Source organism: Achroia grisella, unplaced genomic scaffold (genome assembly GCF_030625045.1).
Source record: "Achroia grisella isolate CSIRO2021 unplaced genomic scaffold, CSIRO_AGI_Agris_v1 utg319, whole genome shotgun sequence".
Classification (NCBI taxonomy): domain Eukaryota; kingdom Metazoa; phylum Arthropoda; class Insecta; order Lepidoptera; family Pyralidae; genus Achroia; species Achroia grisella.
In genome coordinates, this window is record NW_026712795.1 from 1,026,012 (window position 1) to 1,048,965 (window position 22,954).

The 22,954-nt window shown below is 35.8% G+C and overlaps 1 protein-coding gene across 1 annotated transcript in view; it reads right to left on the reverse strand.

Annotated features, from left to right (window-relative positions):
- The window catches only part of LOC131843559 (eukaryotic translation initiation factor 4E transporter-like), a 36,077-nt gene extending 13,340 nt beyond the window's left edge, over positions 1 to 22,737 (reverse strand). Inside the window, exons 1-18 of the mRNA XM_059192232.1 lie at positions 22,284 to 22,737; positions 12,737 to 12,908; positions 12,340 to 12,418; positions 11,712 to 12,003; positions 9,925 to 10,054; positions 9,047 to 9,139; positions 7,923 to 7,991; positions 7,400 to 7,505; positions 6,932 to 7,093; positions 5,968 to 6,081; positions 5,224 to 5,332; positions 4,893 to 4,988; positions 4,752 to 4,841; positions 3,394 to 3,515; positions 2,267 to 2,491; positions 1,547 to 1,658; positions 1,005 to 1,123; positions 489 to 630 (exon numbers count right to left, since the gene is read on the reverse strand). Of these exons, the coding sequence (XP_059048215.1) occupies positions 489 to 630; positions 1,005 to 1,123; positions 1,547 to 1,658; positions 2,267 to 2,491; positions 3,394 to 3,515; positions 4,752 to 4,841; positions 4,893 to 4,988; positions 5,224 to 5,332; positions 5,968 to 6,081; positions 6,932 to 7,093; positions 7,400 to 7,505; positions 7,923 to 7,991; positions 9,047 to 9,139; positions 9,925 to 10,054; positions 11,712 to 12,003; positions 12,340 to 12,418; positions 12,737 to 12,908; positions 22,284 to 22,362 (2,311 nt within the window). The 5' untranslated portion in view covers positions 22,363 to 22,737. The remainder of the gene's footprint in view (positions 1 to 488; positions 631 to 1,004; positions 1,124 to 1,546; positions 1,659 to 2,266; positions 2,492 to 3,393; positions 3,516 to 4,751; positions 4,842 to 4,892; positions 4,989 to 5,223; positions 5,333 to 5,967; positions 6,082 to 6,931; positions 7,094 to 7,399; positions 7,506 to 7,922; positions 7,992 to 9,046; positions 9,140 to 9,924; positions 10,055 to 11,711; positions 12,004 to 12,339; positions 12,419 to 12,736; positions 12,909 to 22,283) is intronic.
- Between the last annotated feature and the right edge of the window lie 217 nt (positions 22,738 to 22,954).

Genomic DNA, 22,954 nt, shown 5'->3' on the forward strand with positions numbered 1-22,954 from the left:
AGATCTTATGTCATTTTCATCTATTTCCAGGAATTTTCGTACAGTTCTACAGGTATCAAAATGCAGTCTTTTGACGGGTGATGTAGTGTTTTTTGTAACTTTAATTGTTTCATACTGTAGGTAATTATCATTAATCTCTATGACATTAATTATCATACTAGTAGTTGCGTATGTCTATTCCTTGGTGAGTGCATTGGTATGTGTTGGAAACTCCAAAGAAATAATTAACAAAACCGCTTCAATATTTTATTTCATCAGTTTCAAATAGAGAACGTTGTGATCTCAAGGTTACGATTGTCTTTTGATTTTGATTAACCGCTGATTATATCGAGATTATAACAATTTAATTTATAATTAGGTGTTTTATAATTGTTTTTAACTATTACATCCACGCACCTCATCGAGATTCATACAGATATTATACTGTAAATACTCACGGAGAGTATGTAATTGTGTAAATAAAATAAGTAAATTTAATTTCATCATACCTGGATGCGGTAACGGCGAGAGTCGCAGCGGCTGGTGGTGCGGCGGCAGCACCAGGTGCGGCGCCGTCACGCCCGCCACGCCGCCCACGCTCCCCACACCCGCCACGCCCGCCACGCCACCCGGCAGCGGAGAACCGCCCATCTGAACAACACGGACACAATTTAGTAAATCAATTCAAGATCAAATTCAAGAAATCGCTTGTCAGCGATAAGGTTGTCCATTGTTGCCTCTCTCTTGCTCATTGTTATATATTTATATACTTATACATAGTAGTGTATGTACTTAGTGTGTATACATATTTATTTTTATTCTGTGAGCAGATTAATAAAGAAATTTCATTTTATTTGGGGTCGGGTCTCCCTGTACTTTTTCGCCCAAGAACTCTGTTCTTTGTCTGAGTAGTAAGATTATACTTGGTCCATCTGCTTCTTAATATTGTTCCACCAAGTAACCTCTACCTCTGGTCGAGTTTGGTAAATAAAAGTTCTATCTAAATATAAAACTATTATTATCACCTGTCTCTGCTGGTAAAGCCTGAGTATGGTCTGTAGAAGTTCCCGATGCCGACTCTGCAGCCCAGGGTTACTTAATTGCTGAATGAGATGTTGCACAGTAATTTCTCCCGCTTTCAAACCTGCCAAACAAAATTTATCGCATATATGTTCCATGTTGTCGCTGCAATCGTAATTAGTCCACGTAGAAAAAGTCTAACGGTATTTGAAGGTAAAGTAAAAAATAAAGTACAATTATTAATTATTTTAAGTAAATTTAAAAATACAACCGATTGAAACCTCCTGCTTCAGTGTACTTCTACTTCTACTTTATTGTACTTTCAAATACAAGGTTTTCAATATTGTCACAAATATGTCACAGATTTTATTTGCAAAGGAGGACTTATCTCTAAATGAGATCTCTTCCAGTCAACCCAAAACAGCGTGACACAGGAAGTGATGTGTGGGTCACAGATGTGCATGTAATAAAAGTAAGAAAAAATAAAATTAAACTAAAGTCAGTTAATAACAGTTTTTTAAGTTAGTTAAAAAGAAACAAATCTCACCATGTACGATTGCCTGAGCTTCAGGCCTCTGCAGCAATTCTCTGTCCGCGCTGTGCATACCTAAATCGAGCGGTTGTTGTTGCTGGTGTTGTTGTTGTTGTTGTTGCTGACGCTACAACAAATCAAATACATATATCAAATTAAGATCTACACCCATATTGCGATACGTGTTTTGCCTCTAAACGACAACTTGAAAGATTATCTATTCAAAAGAACACACAAGTTTCTTGCTCTTCTTCTGATGAATCTGCGTTCCGAATGAGTGGTACTCGTAGAATACAAAAATTTGATTATTTAAAAGAGCTTGTATTTGAGTTATTTGAATAAAGATTATTTCTATTTCTATTATTTGGTACAGAGGTCCAAACTATATTTAAACTATATTGTTAGATAATGCCTTATTTAGAGAGACATGTGTCGCAGTATGGGTGTAGATACCATACTAGCAATAATATTCATAAGTTTGTTTGAGTTGATCTTTCTATGTATGTATACTATACTAAGTGGAAATTTTGTTTATTATTTTCAAATTACTATCTTATTAATATTATAATCGCAAAAGTTTGTGAGTATGGATGAGTGCTTGTTACTCCTTCACGCAATAACTACGAAATGGATTTTTATGAAACTTTACAGTAATATAGCTCATATATCAGAATAACAACATATAGGCTATAAATTTAGCACAGCTAGTAATGACATATGTGGATATGCACATACCTGAACCTGTAGGAGCTTGTATAGGAGCTCCGAGGGTATCTGCGGCTGCTGGTGCTTGTGGTCGGCGGCCTTGTTCAGCATCTGCAGCAGGCTGGCGTGCTGCTGCTGCGGGTGGTGCGGGTGCGGTTGGTGGTGGTGGTGGTGGTGGTGCGGGTGGTGGTGGAGCGGCGGGCGCGGCGCGGGCTCCGCCGCCGGCACGGCGTGCCCGCCCGAGACCTGCGCCAGCTGTGACGTCACACCACACTAGCACTACACCCTCACTACGCCCTCTAACTTATAGCCAACAGGGCATTGTCCACTACACACGGACCGAAAGTAAACTGAGATTGAGGGTGACGCAAGTGGAGTCGAGTCACCGGGTCCCCACCGACATACTGACCTTCATGAAGGACTACTGTATTGGGGCTAACGTGGCAGATTGCCGTCGTCAGTGCCGTGACCACACAGACAATTTATATTGATTTCAATATTGTTTATAAGCCATAAATTATATTGAAATTAAGTAGCCTCAATTAAATAAATACGCAACGGATTTTAATACAGTTTTTAGCAATAGATAGTGATTCAAGAGGAAGATTTATATGTATAATACATGTACATCCTGTGCATGTATATCTAGAGCCTTATAAAAATTATAATATCTATCCGAAAACTATTGGTGTTCAGATAGATATTATTTAAATTTTCAAGTAATTCCACACTTCCACTGCTTATGCAAAAAGTAATAGCAAACTATGAACGAATGATTTTAAAAAATTGCGTTAATTTAACTATTATAATGCTATATATAACCAAATTGATACAACGTGAGTCTGAGGGCATCACTAGTGATGTGATGACCCTAGGGTCATCAACTTTGACTTAAGCTGTCGTAATGTTGATCTAAGTTATAATGAGACAACCTGAGTATACCTATTATTAGTATGCACTATATTGCAAAACTAATCCCATCAATAAATAGTCTGAAAGCACCGCTAGGTTCTCCAACTTCAGCTCAAGCTGTCGTAATTTCGATCTAAGTTATAATAAGACCTAAGCATAACTATTCTTAAAAGTGTGTGCTATATTACAAAACTAGTTCCATGAATAATAAAAAAAAACATTGCGTTATAAAAAAAATAACTCACGAGTCGCTTGAAGGCAGAGAGGTCATGGTCAGGCCCTGGATGGTGAGCAGACGGGTGTTGAGGTCTTAACCGCGCCTCCAACTCCTCGAGGCTTTGCATCTTGCCTCCGGCTGAGTTCATGGCTAAATAAAATATATGAAATTAATTTTAGATATTGAGTGTTACCGTCAACGGAAAACGTTCGCAAGCGTGCCCCGCTAATGCAGAATTCAATGACTACACCGCCATCTAGTATCTGAGTGAGCTAACGACCACAATATATTTTAATTAATATGGTTTGTAAGTAAGTCGTTTATTTGCATTACAGACAGATATAAGTAAACACAGCCACAGTGATGATATCAGCAGGCAGCGCTGTAATATGCCTTTTTGCAGTAGGCATGCAAATTTTTATTACTAAGCCTAAAAATTACATACGCTGTAACAATTATATTATAATTTAATATTTAATGATTATTATACAATGATTTTACAATTATTATTATTATCATTATTACAATTCTTATTCTTATTATTACATTACATTACATTTTTATTTATAGTATTTATAATAGAAATAATCATATATAGAGTAGAAACAGTGTACTAACAGCCATTTAGTTAATTTGTTTTTAAAATGTTGTCCTGAGAATTCTATTAAATCTGTAGGTAGTCCATTAAATATTTTATGTGCCATTAAAATATATTTCTTTGAAATAACGTTAGGTTACTTTTGGGCAATACTAACTTATTCTTTCTCGTTGTTCTTGCATTATCTTTTATTTGGCAGTTGGATGTACACATACGTAAATTCTGCTTCACGAACAAAAAAAATGTACGTATTTGTATCTAGAAGCTTGAAATAAACATATAAATATAAATGACACGGCTACTCAAAGTATCCATCTTTTACATCTAAGCTAAATAAAAAGCAACTGAAAGACGAAAATTGAATGTTGCACATTTTTTAAAAGAAGAATCTCATATGTATCCTGTGAAAAAAGTTTTATTCGAAAACATCACACCATGAAAGTGTTATGTCAATTTAAAGTATCTACACTCGCGAGCAAAAGTATGGAATCACTTACTTGAAATTGATTCCGTGCGATCTTGAGTACCTACTCAATAACTAGTTAAGAATAATAAAAATGGTACCATTTGGAAAGTTAAACTGTCATCTTTAAACTCAAGATCGCGCGGATTCAATTCCAACTAAGTAATTCCATACTTTTGTTCGCGAGTGTATTACTATAGAAGGGCAATTTCATACTTTAACCTATATTATTAGTAAGAAACTATAGTGCTCGACCCCCAGACAATTATTTGACATTTCCTGACACATTCGACACTACATAGATGGATAAACAGTGGGTACTGACCGGGCCTGTGGTCGGCGTTGGCGTTGGCGTTGGCGTTAGCCTGCCGCAGCAGGTCGAGCAGCGACGGCAGGCGGGCGGCAGGCGCGGGCCCTCCCGGCGCCCCGGCACCGGGCCCCGGGGGCCCCGCGCCGGGCCCCGCGCCGCCCGCCGGGGAGATAGGCGCGAACACGTGCTGCGGGGACCCGCCGCCCATGCCAGAGTTCATCGGCTGCTCTATATGCGTCGTGCTGTCTAAATCTAAGACAAGTAAAATAGTAAGTACAATATTTTGTGTTTAATCATGTTTGTAACATGACCATATTCGAGGACTGCAGGGGAGTAGGTATCGCCGTATCTGCCGCATCAATTATACGGGGCCCGCAACTTGCGTAAACAAAAATTAACTTCTTAATCATTATTCTTATTTCACTTGGTTGCCATTACAATTACATAAAAATCCATATCCAATCCATTCAAAATAAACGATACTTACCATCAACAATATTATGCAGTAGCCGTTCGTAGTGTCTATCGTTAGTAGGACTTTCGGGTCGGAACCAGCGGCTGAAACGACTTCCGCCCTCTGACTCGCCACCGCCGTTCTGTTACAATTATATAATTTTTATATATAAGTACAAAATTTTAATCAAGTTTATAAGTTTTTGTATTTATATTGATGTATTCTGGGAGGTAAAGTGAGGCGAGACCATATGACGACTCACCCTGAAGAAAATCTCCCGTGAAATCGAAACGGTCATCGTGAAAGATGAAAACATTGCAATTTTATTTAAAATTTCATAATACATTATTAGATCGTTCATGCCACATGAATACATTATATAATACCCTATAATTACAATACTAATATCACAAATGAGTAATATTATAATTTGCCAACTTCTAACTTATATTTTGTGGTTAATAATAAAAAAATGTAAATCAATATATCTTTAGGTCTATTACAGACTTTTATGTCAAATCAGAGTATTTTCGAATTAAGAAAAACAGACAAGAAACTCAGTCCTCATTACTTATTTTTAACTTAAATGAGCTTGTACATGATTACAAAATATACAGATTCACAGCTCAACTGTATTTCTTTCTTAAATAATAATGGACTTTTCAACAGACTTAAAAAATAAAGAAATTCTTAATATTTTGTTATTCGTTTCGATTTTTGTGATTTCTTTTAATATATATGTATGCTAAAATTGCATAGAGAAGTAGATTTACTCACAGTAAGTACATCAGGTATGGAATCGAATTTGAGGAAATCGTCAAGATTGAACTCAGGGTGGTCGTTGTTCAGCTGCGGCTCCTCTGTCTTTATCTCCATACTTGAATCGTTCTCCTGTTTAGAATAAGAAATATTCATTACACATATTTTATTGGTGCATATATGTATGTAGTTATATTTATAAATATTTCTACTCGTATATTAAATTAAAATCAAATTATATAAATATTAATTTCAACTTTTTTGTACATTGTTCATTTTAATATTGTACCAGCCAAATGAATCTCTGTTTGCCCTATGGTTGACAGGGAGAAAATGCCTCGAGGTGTTAAGTCTGACATGGGAACTTCATATTTCTAAGTTTTTAATATATATTCAAATTCAATAATCATTTATTCATGTAGGACATATTAGCCGCTTATGGACGTCAAATTTTTTACATTATATTTTAAATTTTTTCCCTATTATCCAGTTCGGTATATAGATCCAATAATATATAAATAAATATTTTTAATTCCACCATAACATTCATTCATTCGACTAGACCAGACCAAAATTTTTTTAAATTATAACTTTCCGATTATTAAGCTTCTATTGTCAAAAACTATACTTCTATAATCACAAATTTCGCAACGGCTACACAGTAATCTATTCTCAATTTGACCACCGACTTAAACAATAAATAAAAAAGTATATATGCACGGGTCAAATACATGGTAGCGATTTTAGAAAATGTTTTAAAATACATGGTAGTAGTTGTTGCCTATTGTTACCGTTTTTATTGCCTCCCTTTTATTAATATATTTTTTTAAATTATGCATTAAAAATACATGAATATTTTTAATGCATAATTTAAAAAAATGTATTCTGAAATCCCTCTGTAAATAAACTATATAAGTGTGCGAAATTTCATACTCTGTCCGCGCAATTATCGAAAAAGGGGTACAAAGTTTTTGATAGTTACATTGGCTGGGTTGTGGGTAGAATTGTTGCTGTTGCCGTTGTTGTTAGCATTGGCGTTGATCGTTGGCTGCGAGTCGTTGGGCGATGATGTATCGCGCCACCTTTCCGACCGCTCGGTTCGATCTGCGGCTGGCGACCGTGATCCGCCGCTGTTGTTCCATTTCTGTACAAGCAATATAATTACAATACATATTATAACATTTATACTAAATTTAAAGACCAACTTCCTGTTTAAAACATCTGTTAAATCATGTTTATTGAGCAAAGCCTATTATACTCACTAAATGATTACTTAAATGATAAAACGTGTATGACAATAGTTGTTCATGTACGGGATTTTCATTTAATGTTAGACATAGAGAACTATATAAGTACACAAGATAAATAAGCTGGCTTTAAAAAAAAAGAAACACAGTTAAGTTTCTTGCCAGTTCTCAATTGTTTCTGTATATGTATATGTCATAATCACCTCAGTCTCTTTATTATTACTATTCTGTTTGGTGTTTTTCTTTATCGGCTCATCGAAACCGCGTAGTTCAATAGTCTCCAGTTGAGATGTCGGCCCTCCACTAAACCTGTTGAAAATCATTATATTAAAACGTAATTCATGGAGAGATGGTAAGTTATTCTTAGTAATGGAGACAAAGAGATTGAGAGCTGGCTAAAAACCAGCGCCTGTACAGGTGCACCTCATTGCGGTTGTGCTTATATCAGCAACAGCTGAGGCAGCTTCTATGACCAAGTTTGTATTTTTTTTTTATTTTGAATATGTTAGTAATCTGTTAATGTTTATGTCATGCCAGTAATTAGTCCCATTATATATACTATCAATGTACTATATCGGGAGGAAGGGGATTGTGTAATGTGGTTTAATAACCCCATTGCTAGTAATGTACCATGTCAGGTCGCTCTCCACGCACGATTGAACAGGAAAGGAGAAGCAAGACAATCAAATTGCTATATTAGCACAGCTAAATATAACAAATACTTACCATTCGGGTTCATCTTCTTTCTCAAAACGTCGTTGAGAAAAGCGACCACCAGATCTACGGTTGTCCTCTCTACAACAATACACACAGATTAATCAGTATACTATACATGGGAGTAGCTACCGCCGTATCTGCTGTATTAATTATACGAGGCCCATGGCCACGGGTCCCCAAACGTGCGTAAGCAAAAATTAGCTAAACGTGCAATTTTTTTTTTCACAAAGCAAAACTATCTCTTTATTTCCTGCATTACCTGTTAAATGATTTTTCAGTTTGCCGAAAAAAAGGCAGTTCTCAAGGAGAGTGTATATTTGATTGTTTGTAAAAACTATAAGTGACCGATAAATAAAGAAACAATTAATGCTTTTTTTTTCACTTTATTTCAAACAAATTTTTATACGGAGCCCCGCCAATCAGCTATAAATGATATATTAATAAATACAATTGTTAAAAAGTAATAAAAATATTTACACAGTTTTTATAAATACAATAAATTAAAAATATTTGAAACATTTTGTTTGTAAAGAATTTTGATGACTCATATACTTAGTAACCAGTAGTAATATATAACGTAAAGATTGTGTAAAAAACTATTTTATAAATACATTTATGGTTCTAATTTAGAAGGAATGCTAACTTTAGCTAAACCGTATCTTCAATATCTACAAATATATTAATTTATCATAGAATTTGATGAAACTTTAAATAATATAGCTTACTCATAATATAAACACGGAAGCTTTTAAAGTGAATGGATGGCTAGATGGATGTTTGTTACTCTTTCACGCAAGAACTACTGAATTGATTTTAATGAAACTTTACAATCATATAGCTTATACATCAGAATAATACATAAGCTATAAATTTCATGCGGATGAAACCGCGGGCACAGCTAGTGCGCTATAATTAATATGATAATACGTAAATTATAATATATATTAATTTTTACTGGCCTTTAGCTTACCTTAAATATCATTCGCGGAAGAACTTTTATTATTAATAAAAATATTCGATAGGTTCGAACCTCGGTTCAGGCGGTCGTAATTTCGATCCGCGTTTGAATTGGACGGGGGATCGATCGGAATTGCGCGGATCAGTAGATGCATAAATAGTGCGAACTTATCTACCTGTCTCGCGTTTTCTCGTTGTTGAATCGATCGTCCCGCTCCCTCTTGATGTCAGAGGAATAGGAGTCTCGGCTGAACGAACGGCGATCAAATCTGCAATCACAACAAACAATACAGGTGAATCAACTTTAAGATCATTTTGTGTATATAGGCGTTGCGTTTTTTTAACCTAATATTAAATGTAATTTTAATCCTGAACTTCGTTTCTGTTTTGTAAGGTCATTAGCGAAATAAATACACAAATACTTTATATATGTGTCAGTTATTTTTAGACGTAGTTATTATTATTGTATATATTAAATTTAATTTAAATATTGAATTTCTTCCGACTTCAGTAACTTACAAGTAGTCCAGTAATTATAGTAGTAAAAACAAAAATTAGTTACCAAGAAAACAACAGTATTAGTAATTGAAGTAGTACGTACGATTATACTCTATAATCATATACGGTTGTAATCATATAAGGTAGTCTGGGACAGTGTGATTTCACAGGAGCTTCTTCCCACTGTATGAAATACCTACCGAGGTATTCTCTAGAGACTACACAGCATGGAGTTATTCAAGAAGGGTATACATTAAGGGATGGAAAACTGCAGATAGCTCGCCTGGTGTTTCAGGGGTCCATAGGTTACGGTATCACAGATGGTCTATTTTTTTTACCGCTTCTTTGTCCTTTACAGCTTCACCGGACGATACCGAGTGCAGATGACCTTCAAAACCCGCGGAAGGACTTATGGAGCGGCTGAAGGCCAACTCACGTTTTACGGATACAACTCGAGTCAGCTCGGGCCGTCGTAATTTCGATCCCCGTTTGAATTGGACGGGGGAGCTGGTACGTATGCCAGCAATGTTGTTGCAGGACATGGGGAGGGGCGTACCTGTCGTTGTTGGCGCGGGAGTCTCGGGGCGGGCGGTAGGGCTCCGGGCGCGGGTACTCGCCCTCCTCCCAGCCACCGCTGGGCACGTCCCGCACCATGATCCGCCCGGACCCGATGCGTCGTCCTCCGGCTGAATCAGAAAAGTAAATCACTTTACCATAGATCATCGATAAAATAGGTATACGAAATGTACGTATGATTAAACGTATTCATATTTGAAGGTCTCATTGGTCTAGCGGTTTAGCACACCGCCTTACTATCGATGGTCGCGGGTTCGATTCCTCGCACGGTGAAAACATTTGTATTCATGAGTATGATTGTTTGTGTCGGTCTGGGTGTTTTCTAAGTACACATACTATATATTTATTTAAATAACTTTAAAATGCACACAATACCAAAGTACATATGGCGGACTTAACACCATGCGGCATTATCAGCAGTTAACCATGAATGGTGGTGAAAATAATTGTTAGCGGTGCAAATATATATTTATATACAAAAAAATATTTACATCAGTCGTATAGTACCCCTAATACAAGTTCTGCTTAACTTGGGACAAGAGGGCGTTGTTTGAATTGTCCTGAGATATTATTATTATATTATACATGGAAAAAAATATGACCGATACTATAACATTTAGAATTTATATTGGTAGAATTTATTTCTTTGTTTCTCCAGTCATTTAGACTAAACTTTTTCCAAAATATCAGATTGGGTTTCATTATATGTTGGTATAATCACATTTATTAATTATTTAAACTAAACCCGAGTAATAACTCCCGCCTAACGGACGATTAAGGATTAAACACCCTTTTGTAATAGTAAGTATACACTTCTTAGCCAAATTGTAACATAAACATGTGTTTTTGTTTGGGATGGTGGGATTTTCTCTGGCATTGAGTCTACTCAATGGTGTAATTAGTCGATTTCCAGATCTAGACATATTTACTTGTTTCCTCGAGTTACTTAGGATGGCAGTAGATTATTTATGTAGTATGTAATATTAAGATTGTTTTTTTTTCCTAGTTTAATTCGTGTATATATTAGTAACTGATGTATATGTATGCAATCTTAGTAAGTAAACATAGTGGGAGACTGTAAAGTTGACTTAGTATGACGTAAATAAATAAATAAATGTAGGCAACACCATACAATGTTGAGTCACATCTCAAAACTCACATCACCTGTGTATGCCACGCTCTATATAGGCCTACACAGGACAATAACATGATAAAATACATGTATTGAATCAATGTAAGCCATTATTTATTTTGAAATACTGCTGGTCGCCCAGTGGTCGAATTTGACCATAATGAATTTGACATTCAGTAAGACTATAGACAAATAATATTAAAATCAAACAATAATAATCTATTCTCAATTTGACCACAGACTTATACAAAAGGTAAAGGTAAAATTATATATAAATATGTGAGTGAAATACATGTTAGTGTGTGTATTTTTTTTTATAAATTTAATGTACTTTTAGGTTCAATTTAAAAAAAATTTAAGTTCTAAATTTCATACTCCTTTGTTCGCACATTTTTCGTATAAAAGGGGTACAATCTTTTTGCTTCACATGCTATTAGAGTGCCGAGAAGCGCAATAGCGCCCCCAAAATCAGTTGCCGTTTAGCGAAAAACACAGCAAATATGATTAGTGTAGGACAATTTTGAAGAGATACAGATTTTTGCAGGAATATAACATCAACGATCTTTCCTAGCTTTTATAGGTATACATAAGTAAAAACGATTAGTATATATATATATATTATAAAACGACGGTACCTTGGTCGGGCTTGGCGGGCGCGTTGTGGTGCTGGTGCGGTGCGGCGGGCGGGGGCGCGGCGGCCGAGAGCGGCGAGTCTGGCCGCGTGCGCGCCACGTGCGGCGCCACGTGCGGCAGCGCGGCGGCGGGCGCTCCACACCCCGACGTGAACGAGCGGCGCTGCGGCGACAGCACGATGCCCACGCCGCCCCCGCCGCCCCCGCCGCCCCCGCCGCCGCTCGGCTCGCTCTCCTTGCGCACGCGTTCTCGCGGATCCGCCGACCGCCGCTCGCGGTCTCGCCCGTACACGCCCTATCGATATACAACGATCCGCTTATAGTCTGCGAGCCAGATGGATTTTCGTCAATTATATCCTCCCGGTCAAAACTTCTAAGATGACTGACAAGGTTTTGTTATAATGTTGCTACTAAACTAACTACTGCTTCTTAACAAACCCCCGGAACCGCCGCTCCGCTGCTCAAAGAGAGCAGATATAGATACAAGCAAAAGATAGTAACATTTTAATAATTATAATACACTAGCAATTACCTACTTTTAGGCCTAGAGTTTTGAAAATTTGTATGTATATCATTTGTACCAAAAGCTCTGTTTAGTTTGAGTCATAACAAATGACAACCCGACGCTTACCTTATGGTTTTCGTTGGGGGCGTCCCCCCTCGCTCCTCTATCATCTTCATTCGGTGAATCGGAACGTCGTTTCAACACCCTGTAACATAAATAATGTAATCAGGATCAATTTCAATATTATAGTAATATAGTTTTATAATATTCATTCATATGTATGTTACGTTACTATAAGGTATTATAATATAGGCTTAGTAGCCTGAAATAAATCTTAATCTTAATAATATTATAAACGAGAAAGTTAGTAAGTTAAGTATGGATGTTTGTTATTCTGTCACGTAAAAATTATTACACAGATTTTGATGAAACCTTACAGTAATATAGCTTATACATTAGAATAACATGTAAATTTCATGCGGGTTAAACCGCAGGCACAGCTAGTAAACAATGAATCACTCACAGCGCCAGGGCGTCGCAACCGGCGAATGCGTTCTCGAGCCCCTTCTTGACGAGTGGTGAGTTGCGCAGGCGCATAAGTTCTTCTCTAGTGTAGGTAAGCGGGCGCCGCGCAGGACCCACCGCGAGGACCGCCGGGTCACTGCCCCCACTTGGTGCCTGGGTGTCGTCGTGACCTGTCAAAGCGAAAAAGTTATAATGTTAAACCATTCTATTACAGAAAGGAGAAAGAAAAACATGGAGAACAATTGCATTGAAATATTTATACACAACCAAACATTACGATACATATCTATGTACACATACACAAATATATATATATATATATATATGCATAACACGCACACTCATGTACAAAAAACATATATATATCTCGGATATTAGCTCAATTGGTCTTTCTTACCTCATACACACCATACTATATTTTGACCAATTATCGTAGGCCAAAATCTCGTACAAAAGAGTACGAAGATTAAAATTCTCGTATTTGTACGAGGACAGTTGGTGGTGAATGAGTAAAGTTTATTCATATCAGTTCTATCGGAAGCTGGGTGCATGATAACTACAGTTGTAGCAAGTCAACACGACATCACTGCATGATTCATAATACCACATATACTAACTATTATTTGGAATAACAATCTTATTATATAGTGAGAAAGTCATTTATTTGTATTACAGACAATAAAAAAAATATTTAGGACAATTCACACAGCGCCGTCTAGTCTCAAGCTAGCTAAGCAGAGCTTGTGTTATGGTTACTAGACAACTGATATAAATACATATACAACCTTTTTTTTGTAAGTACATACTTAATATATATAGAAAAAAAAATTATACTCATGAATACAAATGTTTGTACCGTAAGTGGTAAATGTAAATCATATTCTCCACCAAAGTCACAATTTAAACTAAATAACTCAAATTTATTAACAAACTCCACTCAATTAAAAAAAAACTACAAAAAATAAACATAACAACAAAAATAAATTTTAATTCTCTGCAGAATCGAGCGTATACCGTAGACGCAAACGCCGAAGAAATAAAAGAATGAAATATGCTCATCATTATCATTACATAGTACAAAACAAAGTCGCTGTCGCTGTCTGTCCGTCCCTATGTATGCTTAAATCTTCAAAACTAAGCAATGGATTTTAAAGCGGTTTTAAATTCATAAGTGATTCTAGAGGAAGGTTTTTATATATAATACATACACCCGTGCGAAGTCGGGGCGAGTAGCTAGTTTTATATAAAAAAAATACTAACGTAATTAGGTACTAAATAGTTAGACTACTTAGTAAAAAATAATATAAATTAATAAAAAATATAATTTAATAATGTTTAAATCTGCATGAATTTACACGTATAAAGAATACTGTATATATTCAGGATAGATAGATACATATATTAATTTATTACTAGTTTATTCCAGAGCATAACAAAACCATTCGACCGGTCACACAACTAATGAAAGCATTTTCGTGCAGGTTTAAACAATAAATTACTCTAATTTTCAACTAAATGACTGGTCTAACTGGTTACCCAGCTTGACATGTAAAAAACTGGTCATCTAGTTGTGTACCTACTAATATTATAAATGAGATTGTGTGTTTGTTTGTTTACTACCTTTTCACAACTAAAACTGATTTGTATGAAGTGAATTAATTTAATACATTGCATCACGAAAACGAGTATAGTGTTTCAAATCTCAAATAGCCCGACAAGTAACTCAGGCTAATATCCTATTATCTTAACGAAATTGATCCTACAATAATTGCACCTAAGCCGGGGCGGAAAGCTAGTAATAATAATTTTGGATTCATACAATCGCCAACTGGTCTCAATTTAAGCAGATCTTGTGTTATGGGTACTAGACTACAAAAACTAAAATACATATTTTAAAATACATGTACATATAATATTTATAGAAAATACCCAGAATAGAAAAAAATATTCCTATTACTAAAAATATTTGCATCGTGCTTAGAATCGAATCCACGATCATCGCAAGTAAAGCCGTCTGATAAACGGCTAGACCACCAAGGCCGTCAACTGTAACATATAATAAAGCTAGTCTTGATCAGTCACCCTGAAACGGATTTGTGTAAAATTGGCTCGCCTCCCGTGAGCTATGACAACATCAAACAAATCCTTGTTTCCTACGACTTAAAGTGTATTTTAATATGATAATTTCGTTTTCATAACGAGTTAGACACTTTCGTTTTCAGAAGAGGAAATGCCACTATACATCCTATGTGGTTGTAGCCCACCCATGCGTAAACGTAATATCTCCTTTGGAAAGTTTATACTCTATAATGAGGAGATAAAAACCATCGCTTCCTAAGAATATCCTTCAACTCTTGTCGCTGACAGGTTTAGGTAGCGAACTCTGAAAAATGTTGTCCGTATGTTGCAGTGCTACAGGTCCAAAAACCTTACAATAGCCCAAACCCGCTAATAAAAAAATAGACATTTTTGTTTACCCTATGTTTTTATATAAATTTGAAACGACGCACCCCACCTGCCTACGCTCATCACCATTACCAACAATTCCCCCCCCGGTGGTGTAAAAACATAATGGTAGACCTCCACGCGGTTGCCCCTAGGAACCAAGTCAGTACCGTCGCGCCGGGCGAATTGAATAGAAAAAATAATAATAATAATTTATTGCTGCCAATTAAATTACACGAAAGAAATACATTTAAAAAATATTTAATTAAAGGCCGTCAAAATAGGTCCAGCCGTTTCAGAGATTAGCAAGAACAATGAGACATTAATTTTAAAAAATAATGTTCGTATATACTGTTATATGTATTTATTGAAAAGATGTTAATTTGAAAGTAAAAACGAAATCTTAAATTTTATTTATTTGTATAGATTATGTCCAACGTTTTCAGCCTGTAAACAGGTGTGCAAATTTTTTATATATTATAATACCAATGCACTACAGAACATTTAACATACGAAAGAAAATGTATTATAACATTAAATAAAATAAAAAAATTAATATCAACTAGGCCTAAATTGTTGCGGAATGCTAGCGTATTCACGTAACCCTGGCAAAAAGTAAAGAAATGGAACTCTAGGATTTCTAAACTGTAAGACTCCGGCAGCACATGTTGACATACCCCGGAGCGTGTGGATTTCCATAGATGACCTTTTTACTATTATCTCCACTTATCCAAGATAATTAATAAAATGTGTTTTATATTATCTATATTTGTATTTAATTCAGTGTGGATGTTCCGGTTTGTTCAGTTTAGTGACTTGATCAGATAACTATACTTGATCTTTTCCAGAACTTTCCCCTTTAGAGTGCATTTAATTAAAACCAATTTTCACATACACCGTACGATATGCGGACGCGAAAAATTATTTTAAGAAAAGAGAATTAACTTACGCCACGAGACACGCTTCACTCTTTTGCTTGGCGGTCCAGACGCAACCCTCGGCGGGAGCTGCGCGGGCACTTTTCTCAATGCACTCTGATACCGCAACAGAAACACATGTACCGCACATTTTGTAGGAGACGTTTTATCTAATAGCAAATGAGTTGCTGCCTTCCTTGCTCGTCTTTTTGCGGCCCTACTTCCCGCCCTACGACGTCTCCTTCTATCTTTTTTCTTCACCTCGGCCACAGCTAAAACCTCCTTGCTCACCATATTTATCGCGGCAATATACGCGACGCAAAACAAAATGGCGGCTTCAAATATTATAACCTAACGTAAAATTACTAACAACTAAAATTAAACTAAGTAATACAATAAAATAAAAATATTAATACTAATTTGTCGTCGAGACCACACGAATTTACGTGTAACGATTAGCGTCCAAATTACGTAGCACTGAATCGCGATGATGGCGAAGTTATAGATCACGATAACGCGCAGTGTTCTCAAAAACTGAAAGGTCGGCTGGCGTAACCGCTACCATTACCAGAACATACAGTGTACCCTCAAAATACATTTTATTTTTCGTGCTCTTTTTATGTGTACCTGCATATTTACAATAAATAACGCAATTGTATCAAAACTTGATTGTAGATAATTTCAATAATCTTTGCTGTCCTAAGTAAAGATATATTAATGACAAAACAGTGTATACGATTGTTTTTGTTTACGATTATTGCGACTGACTTATAATATATAATTGTATTTACAAAATATTATGGCTTTCATTCTCTCGTAATATTTAGGAGTTTGTATTAACACATTGCCATATTAAGTAGTTTTAATGAGTAATAACCAAAATTATTAATAATTCTTTACCGTTAAATCAACATTATGTTTGTAGCGGTATAAAAAATTTGGAATTCAAAATTTTCAATAATGATTATTTGCAGGGTATGCGAGCGATGTTTTCGCCAAGATTACACAACGTACAACGTACTTTTATTTCTTTTTTTTTTAATGGATGGTAATGAATGATGATGATGGATTGTTCACCAGCTTGCTGTACGGTTTACGCTGGTGGTGTCATTAGTGGAGGACGATAGAATGAACATGGTCAGGTCAAATAGTCAGTGACAAATTTACTAGGAATTTATCACAATGTATATAAAAGAGTATATATATGTATCACAAAATATTTAAAAGAGTAACGCACAATTTTCTTGCTCATTCATCTTGTGATGCGTCTCATTCCGAATGAGCGGTAGAATAAAAAAAATGTGACTATTCAAAAGTGCTTAAGTTTATTTGAATAAAGATTATTTCTATTCCTAATGATTTTCCTAAGGAACCGCATAGACGTTGAGTCTACAGTCCACATATACAACAGTACAATATGTAACGTCATACTGAGAAGGGGTTTTGACAAATGTGACCGACTGTGACATAACGGAGGAAGGGTAAAAAATATGAATTTCGTGTGACGCAATTTATGATGGCCCCTAATAACCCCTCTACATTATTCAAGTGACAAACGACTGAAGCCACGACAGTGGCCACTGTATTATACCATGCTAATTTATACTGCATTTAATATCAACACGACAATTCGTTTGGCCTTGAAAAGTATTGTTTTGTAGAAAACAATATACCATATAGAACATTATTTTATTTATTTCAGCTGCTAGACCCATATTATATACACCTTATAGACTGACATACGTATGAATTGATATTATAAAAGTTATATATTGAATTGTCTGTTCGGTCACAGATGACGGCAATCCTACGCATTAAAGACAGCATTGCTTTCAGCAATAAGACCGCCTTTTTGTAATTATATTTGTCTAATTTAATATATCATTTGGGTCTTTCTCGACTGTCTACTGCAAATAAAGTATATTCTATCTTCCTAAAAACGGTTGACCAAGTAACGGCTTAGCTAGGGTGCTCATATTTTTGTGAGTTTGGTATACATATCAATCCATAAACATAATACATAAATATCCCTGAATAATAAACACAGCGCCATCTAGTCCTACGGTAAGCGGAGCTTGTGTTATGCGTGTCCTATTGATATAAATACTTAGACATATTTGACACATAAAGATTTTTGGTGTTGGCCAGATTGGAACCGGCGACATATCAGTTTAAATCAGGATAGTAAACCTCATCGTGAACGATTCCCAATATTGATGATGAATACGATCCCTTTCATAAAGATTTACAATATAATATTTTTTAAACTAAAACCTCGTGAAACAATGTCACAATAATCCTCATATAATTATAACCAAATTAAAGAGTCAAATACAGAGAGCGCATATTGTCAGCACTCGTAAATATTTTTTGTACAATAAATGTATTTAATTTCGTACGTTTTGGAGTAAAGCCAAGCAAAATAGTGGTGCATGAAACTTGCTAACTAGAAGATATTCTATTGCGGCATTGTGTACAACAAATAATTTAAATGGTTCATGTTCATATTGTACAGTAGGGGGAAGGCGATTGTTGGTAGTAGCATTACCAGCAAGGTAATGAAATTAAATGAAATTTTATTGCATAAAATGTAGTAGTTTTAGTTTGTAGTGCTAACGGTTTACGCTGGCAGGGCTCCAGTGGAAGATAAGGTGAGAATGAGGTCAGGTCAGTTAGCCCATCGTGGCAAATTCACCAGGAATTTATCACGATGGTTTCCAAGGCGAACCGCGTGGAGGTCAACCAGACATGGTATATTGCTAGCAATGGGATCATTAATCCACATTACTAACAATCCCCTTCCCCTCAATTGAGTGTAGCATGTTAGGTCGTCCTCCACGCGGTCCACCTTGGAAACCAGTGGTTAAACCCTATTGAATTCACCACAATGGGCTAACTGACCACATACCATCATACTCAATTCGTCATCGTCCACTGGTGCCCCGTATACCGTTACACATTCGAGAACACTATTCCATTATAATCCATTAAAAAAAATTGCAATCTAGTTGAAACATTTTACGTAATAACTGTACCTACATTAGGGGAGCCAGCCACCCTTGACCTTCAAATCCCTACAGTATTTGCATCCCTGAATGCACATTTTGATCTCTCAAACACAAAGTCCTTTGTTAGGGTCTATTATTACTACTATATGCACAGTATTTCATTCTTAAAACTTAATGGCGTCGGAATAAAGGCTATCTTTATTCCAACGCCATTAAGTTTTGTTTTAGTTCAATACAATTGATGTCTGTTATGTCCTTATTGTCCATTGCTTTCAAACAAAAGTTAAATTGAACTAGAAATAGTCAACCAGTGCTATTCACTATTTTTTTTAATAAAATTAAACATGGTAACTCACTGATAGCCAGGTTTCTATAGGTGAGAATTTTTTTAAATTTTATTCTCCTAAACAATTTTGCATTCTCTGAAAAATGTATCTATTATGAACAAAAAAAATGCAACAATGCATCATAATTGAATACTCACATTTTTTTCTCACTCCCTTATGGCCAATCAACATTGAAATGGAGCAGAGGAATTTGAAATACATTTCTTAGTTTCGGATGCAAATTCAAAACATAAATATACATCAATACAAATATATATATAAACCCATATCAAGAAAATATGTGTGAAAATCAATTTGAATTGGTAAAGATGGATTCGATGGTCTAGACATCACCTTACCTCTGATGATCACAGATTTGATTCCTAGCTAGATGCAAAAATTTGTATTCATAAGTATTAATGTTTGTGTTTGTTTAGGTATTCTCCAAGTGGTGCGTGAGTCGGGCAACCTCCTCGTATGTTCCTGCCATTGGGAGGCTTCCCCATCCTCGTGGATATGTCCGCGGGGAACGGTGGCCGAGCAATGGTTTGGTTCTGGTACGCCCTGGGCGGGATAGTAGTAGTTCCTTCGGGATATTGCTACTATGTCGGCCGATAGTCCGGCGAAGGGGGCCGGCGCAGGCTGGGACAATGGGCCCAGGTTGGGCCCGTCCAGGCCGTTAAGCGTCGCGTTGATGGCCCGCTCCTGCTATGACTCTTCTCTTGTAGAGACACGTGCGGAGCGGGCGGCAATCTCAGGGGTTCAAGTCTGCCGCTCACACAACAGGAGCCGAGATGGGGGGGAGGCGCATCCCGTATTCCGGTGCGTCTTCCCCACGGTAGGCGGAGGCGGGGGAACTGGGAAGAGTTCCCACCACGCGTTAAGAAGGGCCCGCTTGCGGGCGACCGCCGCTGGGGTCGCGGTTGATTGCCAGCTCGTGGGGTTTTTGGTGAGTAGGAGTCTCACAGTACCCGTCCGTCCAACCCCTGAGACGGCCGGGTCTCCATGAGGGATTTTCCCCTCGTAAAAAAAAAAAGGTTTTCTCTAAGTATATTATGTTGTATTTCAAAAGAAATTTAAAGTATTTCTATCAGTTACCTTGTTGCTTGGTACGAGATGCTGAATTGAGCAGGGTTATTATTCATAAAAAAAAATTCAATGTGATCTGTATTAATAATAATGAGTTAAAGTTTTTGGATGTACAGGGATAATCTCTAGTATTACTCCTCATATTTTGAATATTCATTTATTGTTGGATAACCTATTTATCTAGGAATGCTCTATGGCTATGCATTATAGCATAAGTTATAAGTTGCTAAGCTGTTATAATATTGAGGTGACAGATTAGTGAAATGTATATATGGAGATTGGATGAGAATGTGAAATATAGGTAAAATGAGGTGTGTGTGTACATGTATATAAGTTTTATCAATGTATATATTTTTACTAGCTACCATCCCAGCTTTGCATGATGTAAAAAGAAATTCATTTTCATTCATAATTTAAGAGCTATGCTCTTGTCAGTGGAATATAGTAACGTTCTTGCCAATGGGCTTCCACAATGTAATATGCCGTGGTGGTCCAAGTCCGGCAGGGGCAGAAGCAAAGCTGAACCGGTCGTCATCATGCGAAATCCTTGCCAAATAAGTACTTGGAATGTAAGGATGTTATTGAGTTCAGAAAAACTGGACGAAGTAATAGAGGAAATGATTAGAATAAAGATAGACATTCTGGGACTGTGAGGTTAAATGGGAAGGTAGTGGAGATTACTGGAAGGAGAATAATAGTAAAAAGAAAGATAAACATAAATCTGTTAAATCTAAAAATATAGCTTATATGGTGATAATTTAATTTAAATTTGTTCACTTTCCATCCTGTAGTAAGTAGTAGTAGTGTCATAAGAATTCCAAACCCAACCAAATAAAATTGGGGACAGGCATTCGAAATAAAGAAGTATTAGCCAAATGGCTAAAACGGGTGGATGAGTGATGTCATTACATGCACAATTATTTCATTAAAAAAATACACCCTACCATTTTACCATTTCTTTAATACACAAGAAATACCAGATTATAGATGTAATTATCTAGCTACACGCCCCAGCTTCGCCCAGGTGTACATGTATTATATATATAAATATTCATCATCATACATACTGTCTATTAAAAAAAACCTCTTCAAAATCCGTTGCATAGTTTTAAAGATTTAAGCATACATACGGATGGACAGACAGCGACTTTGTTTTATACTATGTAATGATATATCAACTCATCCTACAATATTGAATAATTTGTCAATATTCATTTAAATTTCCTTACTACTACACTTTCCTTATACAAAGCACTTTAGATGTGCACATTATATTATACATAGTGTGTTTAAAGAAAATAATCTTTTTTTCTTTATTTACTTAGGAATTTTAGGACAATAGTCAACATATTACCTCCATTATAACTTAATCTTGATACCTTCATATTAGAAAAAAACAGTTTCCTTAAGGTTTAAACATTACACAACAAATAACAACAATAACATCTTTATTACCAATTCAGAAAGTCTTACCTGATTCAATATTAACATAATTATTTCTACTTGTTTCAATTGATAATGAAACTAATTTATCTATTAATCCCTTAGTCAACATGACATTGTATTTTAGGATAGTTGTAAGCAATTCATAATGTTCAAAAATAGGACGCTAATTAGCAACTTTCAATTAGAATTGTATAAGATTTTTATAGTGTAAACATTGAGGCTTCTAATATTTGATAGCCAAAGAAATTGGGATTTAAGAAAACTGGGACATTTAGCATAATTATTGAATAATGTATGTATCATAATGAACTCACCTTCGCCGTTGGGGCCATCATTTGGATTTTCGACGATTGGTTTCTCCTTCAAAGAAGACAACAAATTCACAGCTGACATAGCTAGCAGGTCTCAGATCAAACACAATTTTTTCAGTCTTCTCTCAATATATTAACTTTGTTAGAATTCTAAAATAACTTTACAATATTTACAAATAGTACAGGAAATTATTCTATCACCTATGTATTGTTTATATCACAGACTTTTCGTTTTCAATACGGATCAAAACGTCCACGCACTAAAATACTATCAATATATACAAGACTCTAGATTATAATATATTTATTTACACATTAAAACTAACGTTTACCATCTAATTTTAACAAATACGCTCTAGCGGTCACAAGATACTCATAACTAAAAGAATTCATCAGTTTTCGATGCAAAAATATATAAAACGTCCGCCATATGCCTTTTGAACGTATATTATACCCTTGATTTCGGAATACACTTGAAAACTTTACGTGACGAGCAAAATCATTTTACACATTAAGGTTCTGACTTTGGTTGGGTTATATTCAGTTGCCATTTCATTCCTTTTTTTATTGGAAAACGGCGTTCTTTGTGCTAATTTATATTACATTGCAGGTATTAGTATTCTTTTCTACTTCATATTATCGCAATTAAATAATGCTTAAAAATGAGAATAAGA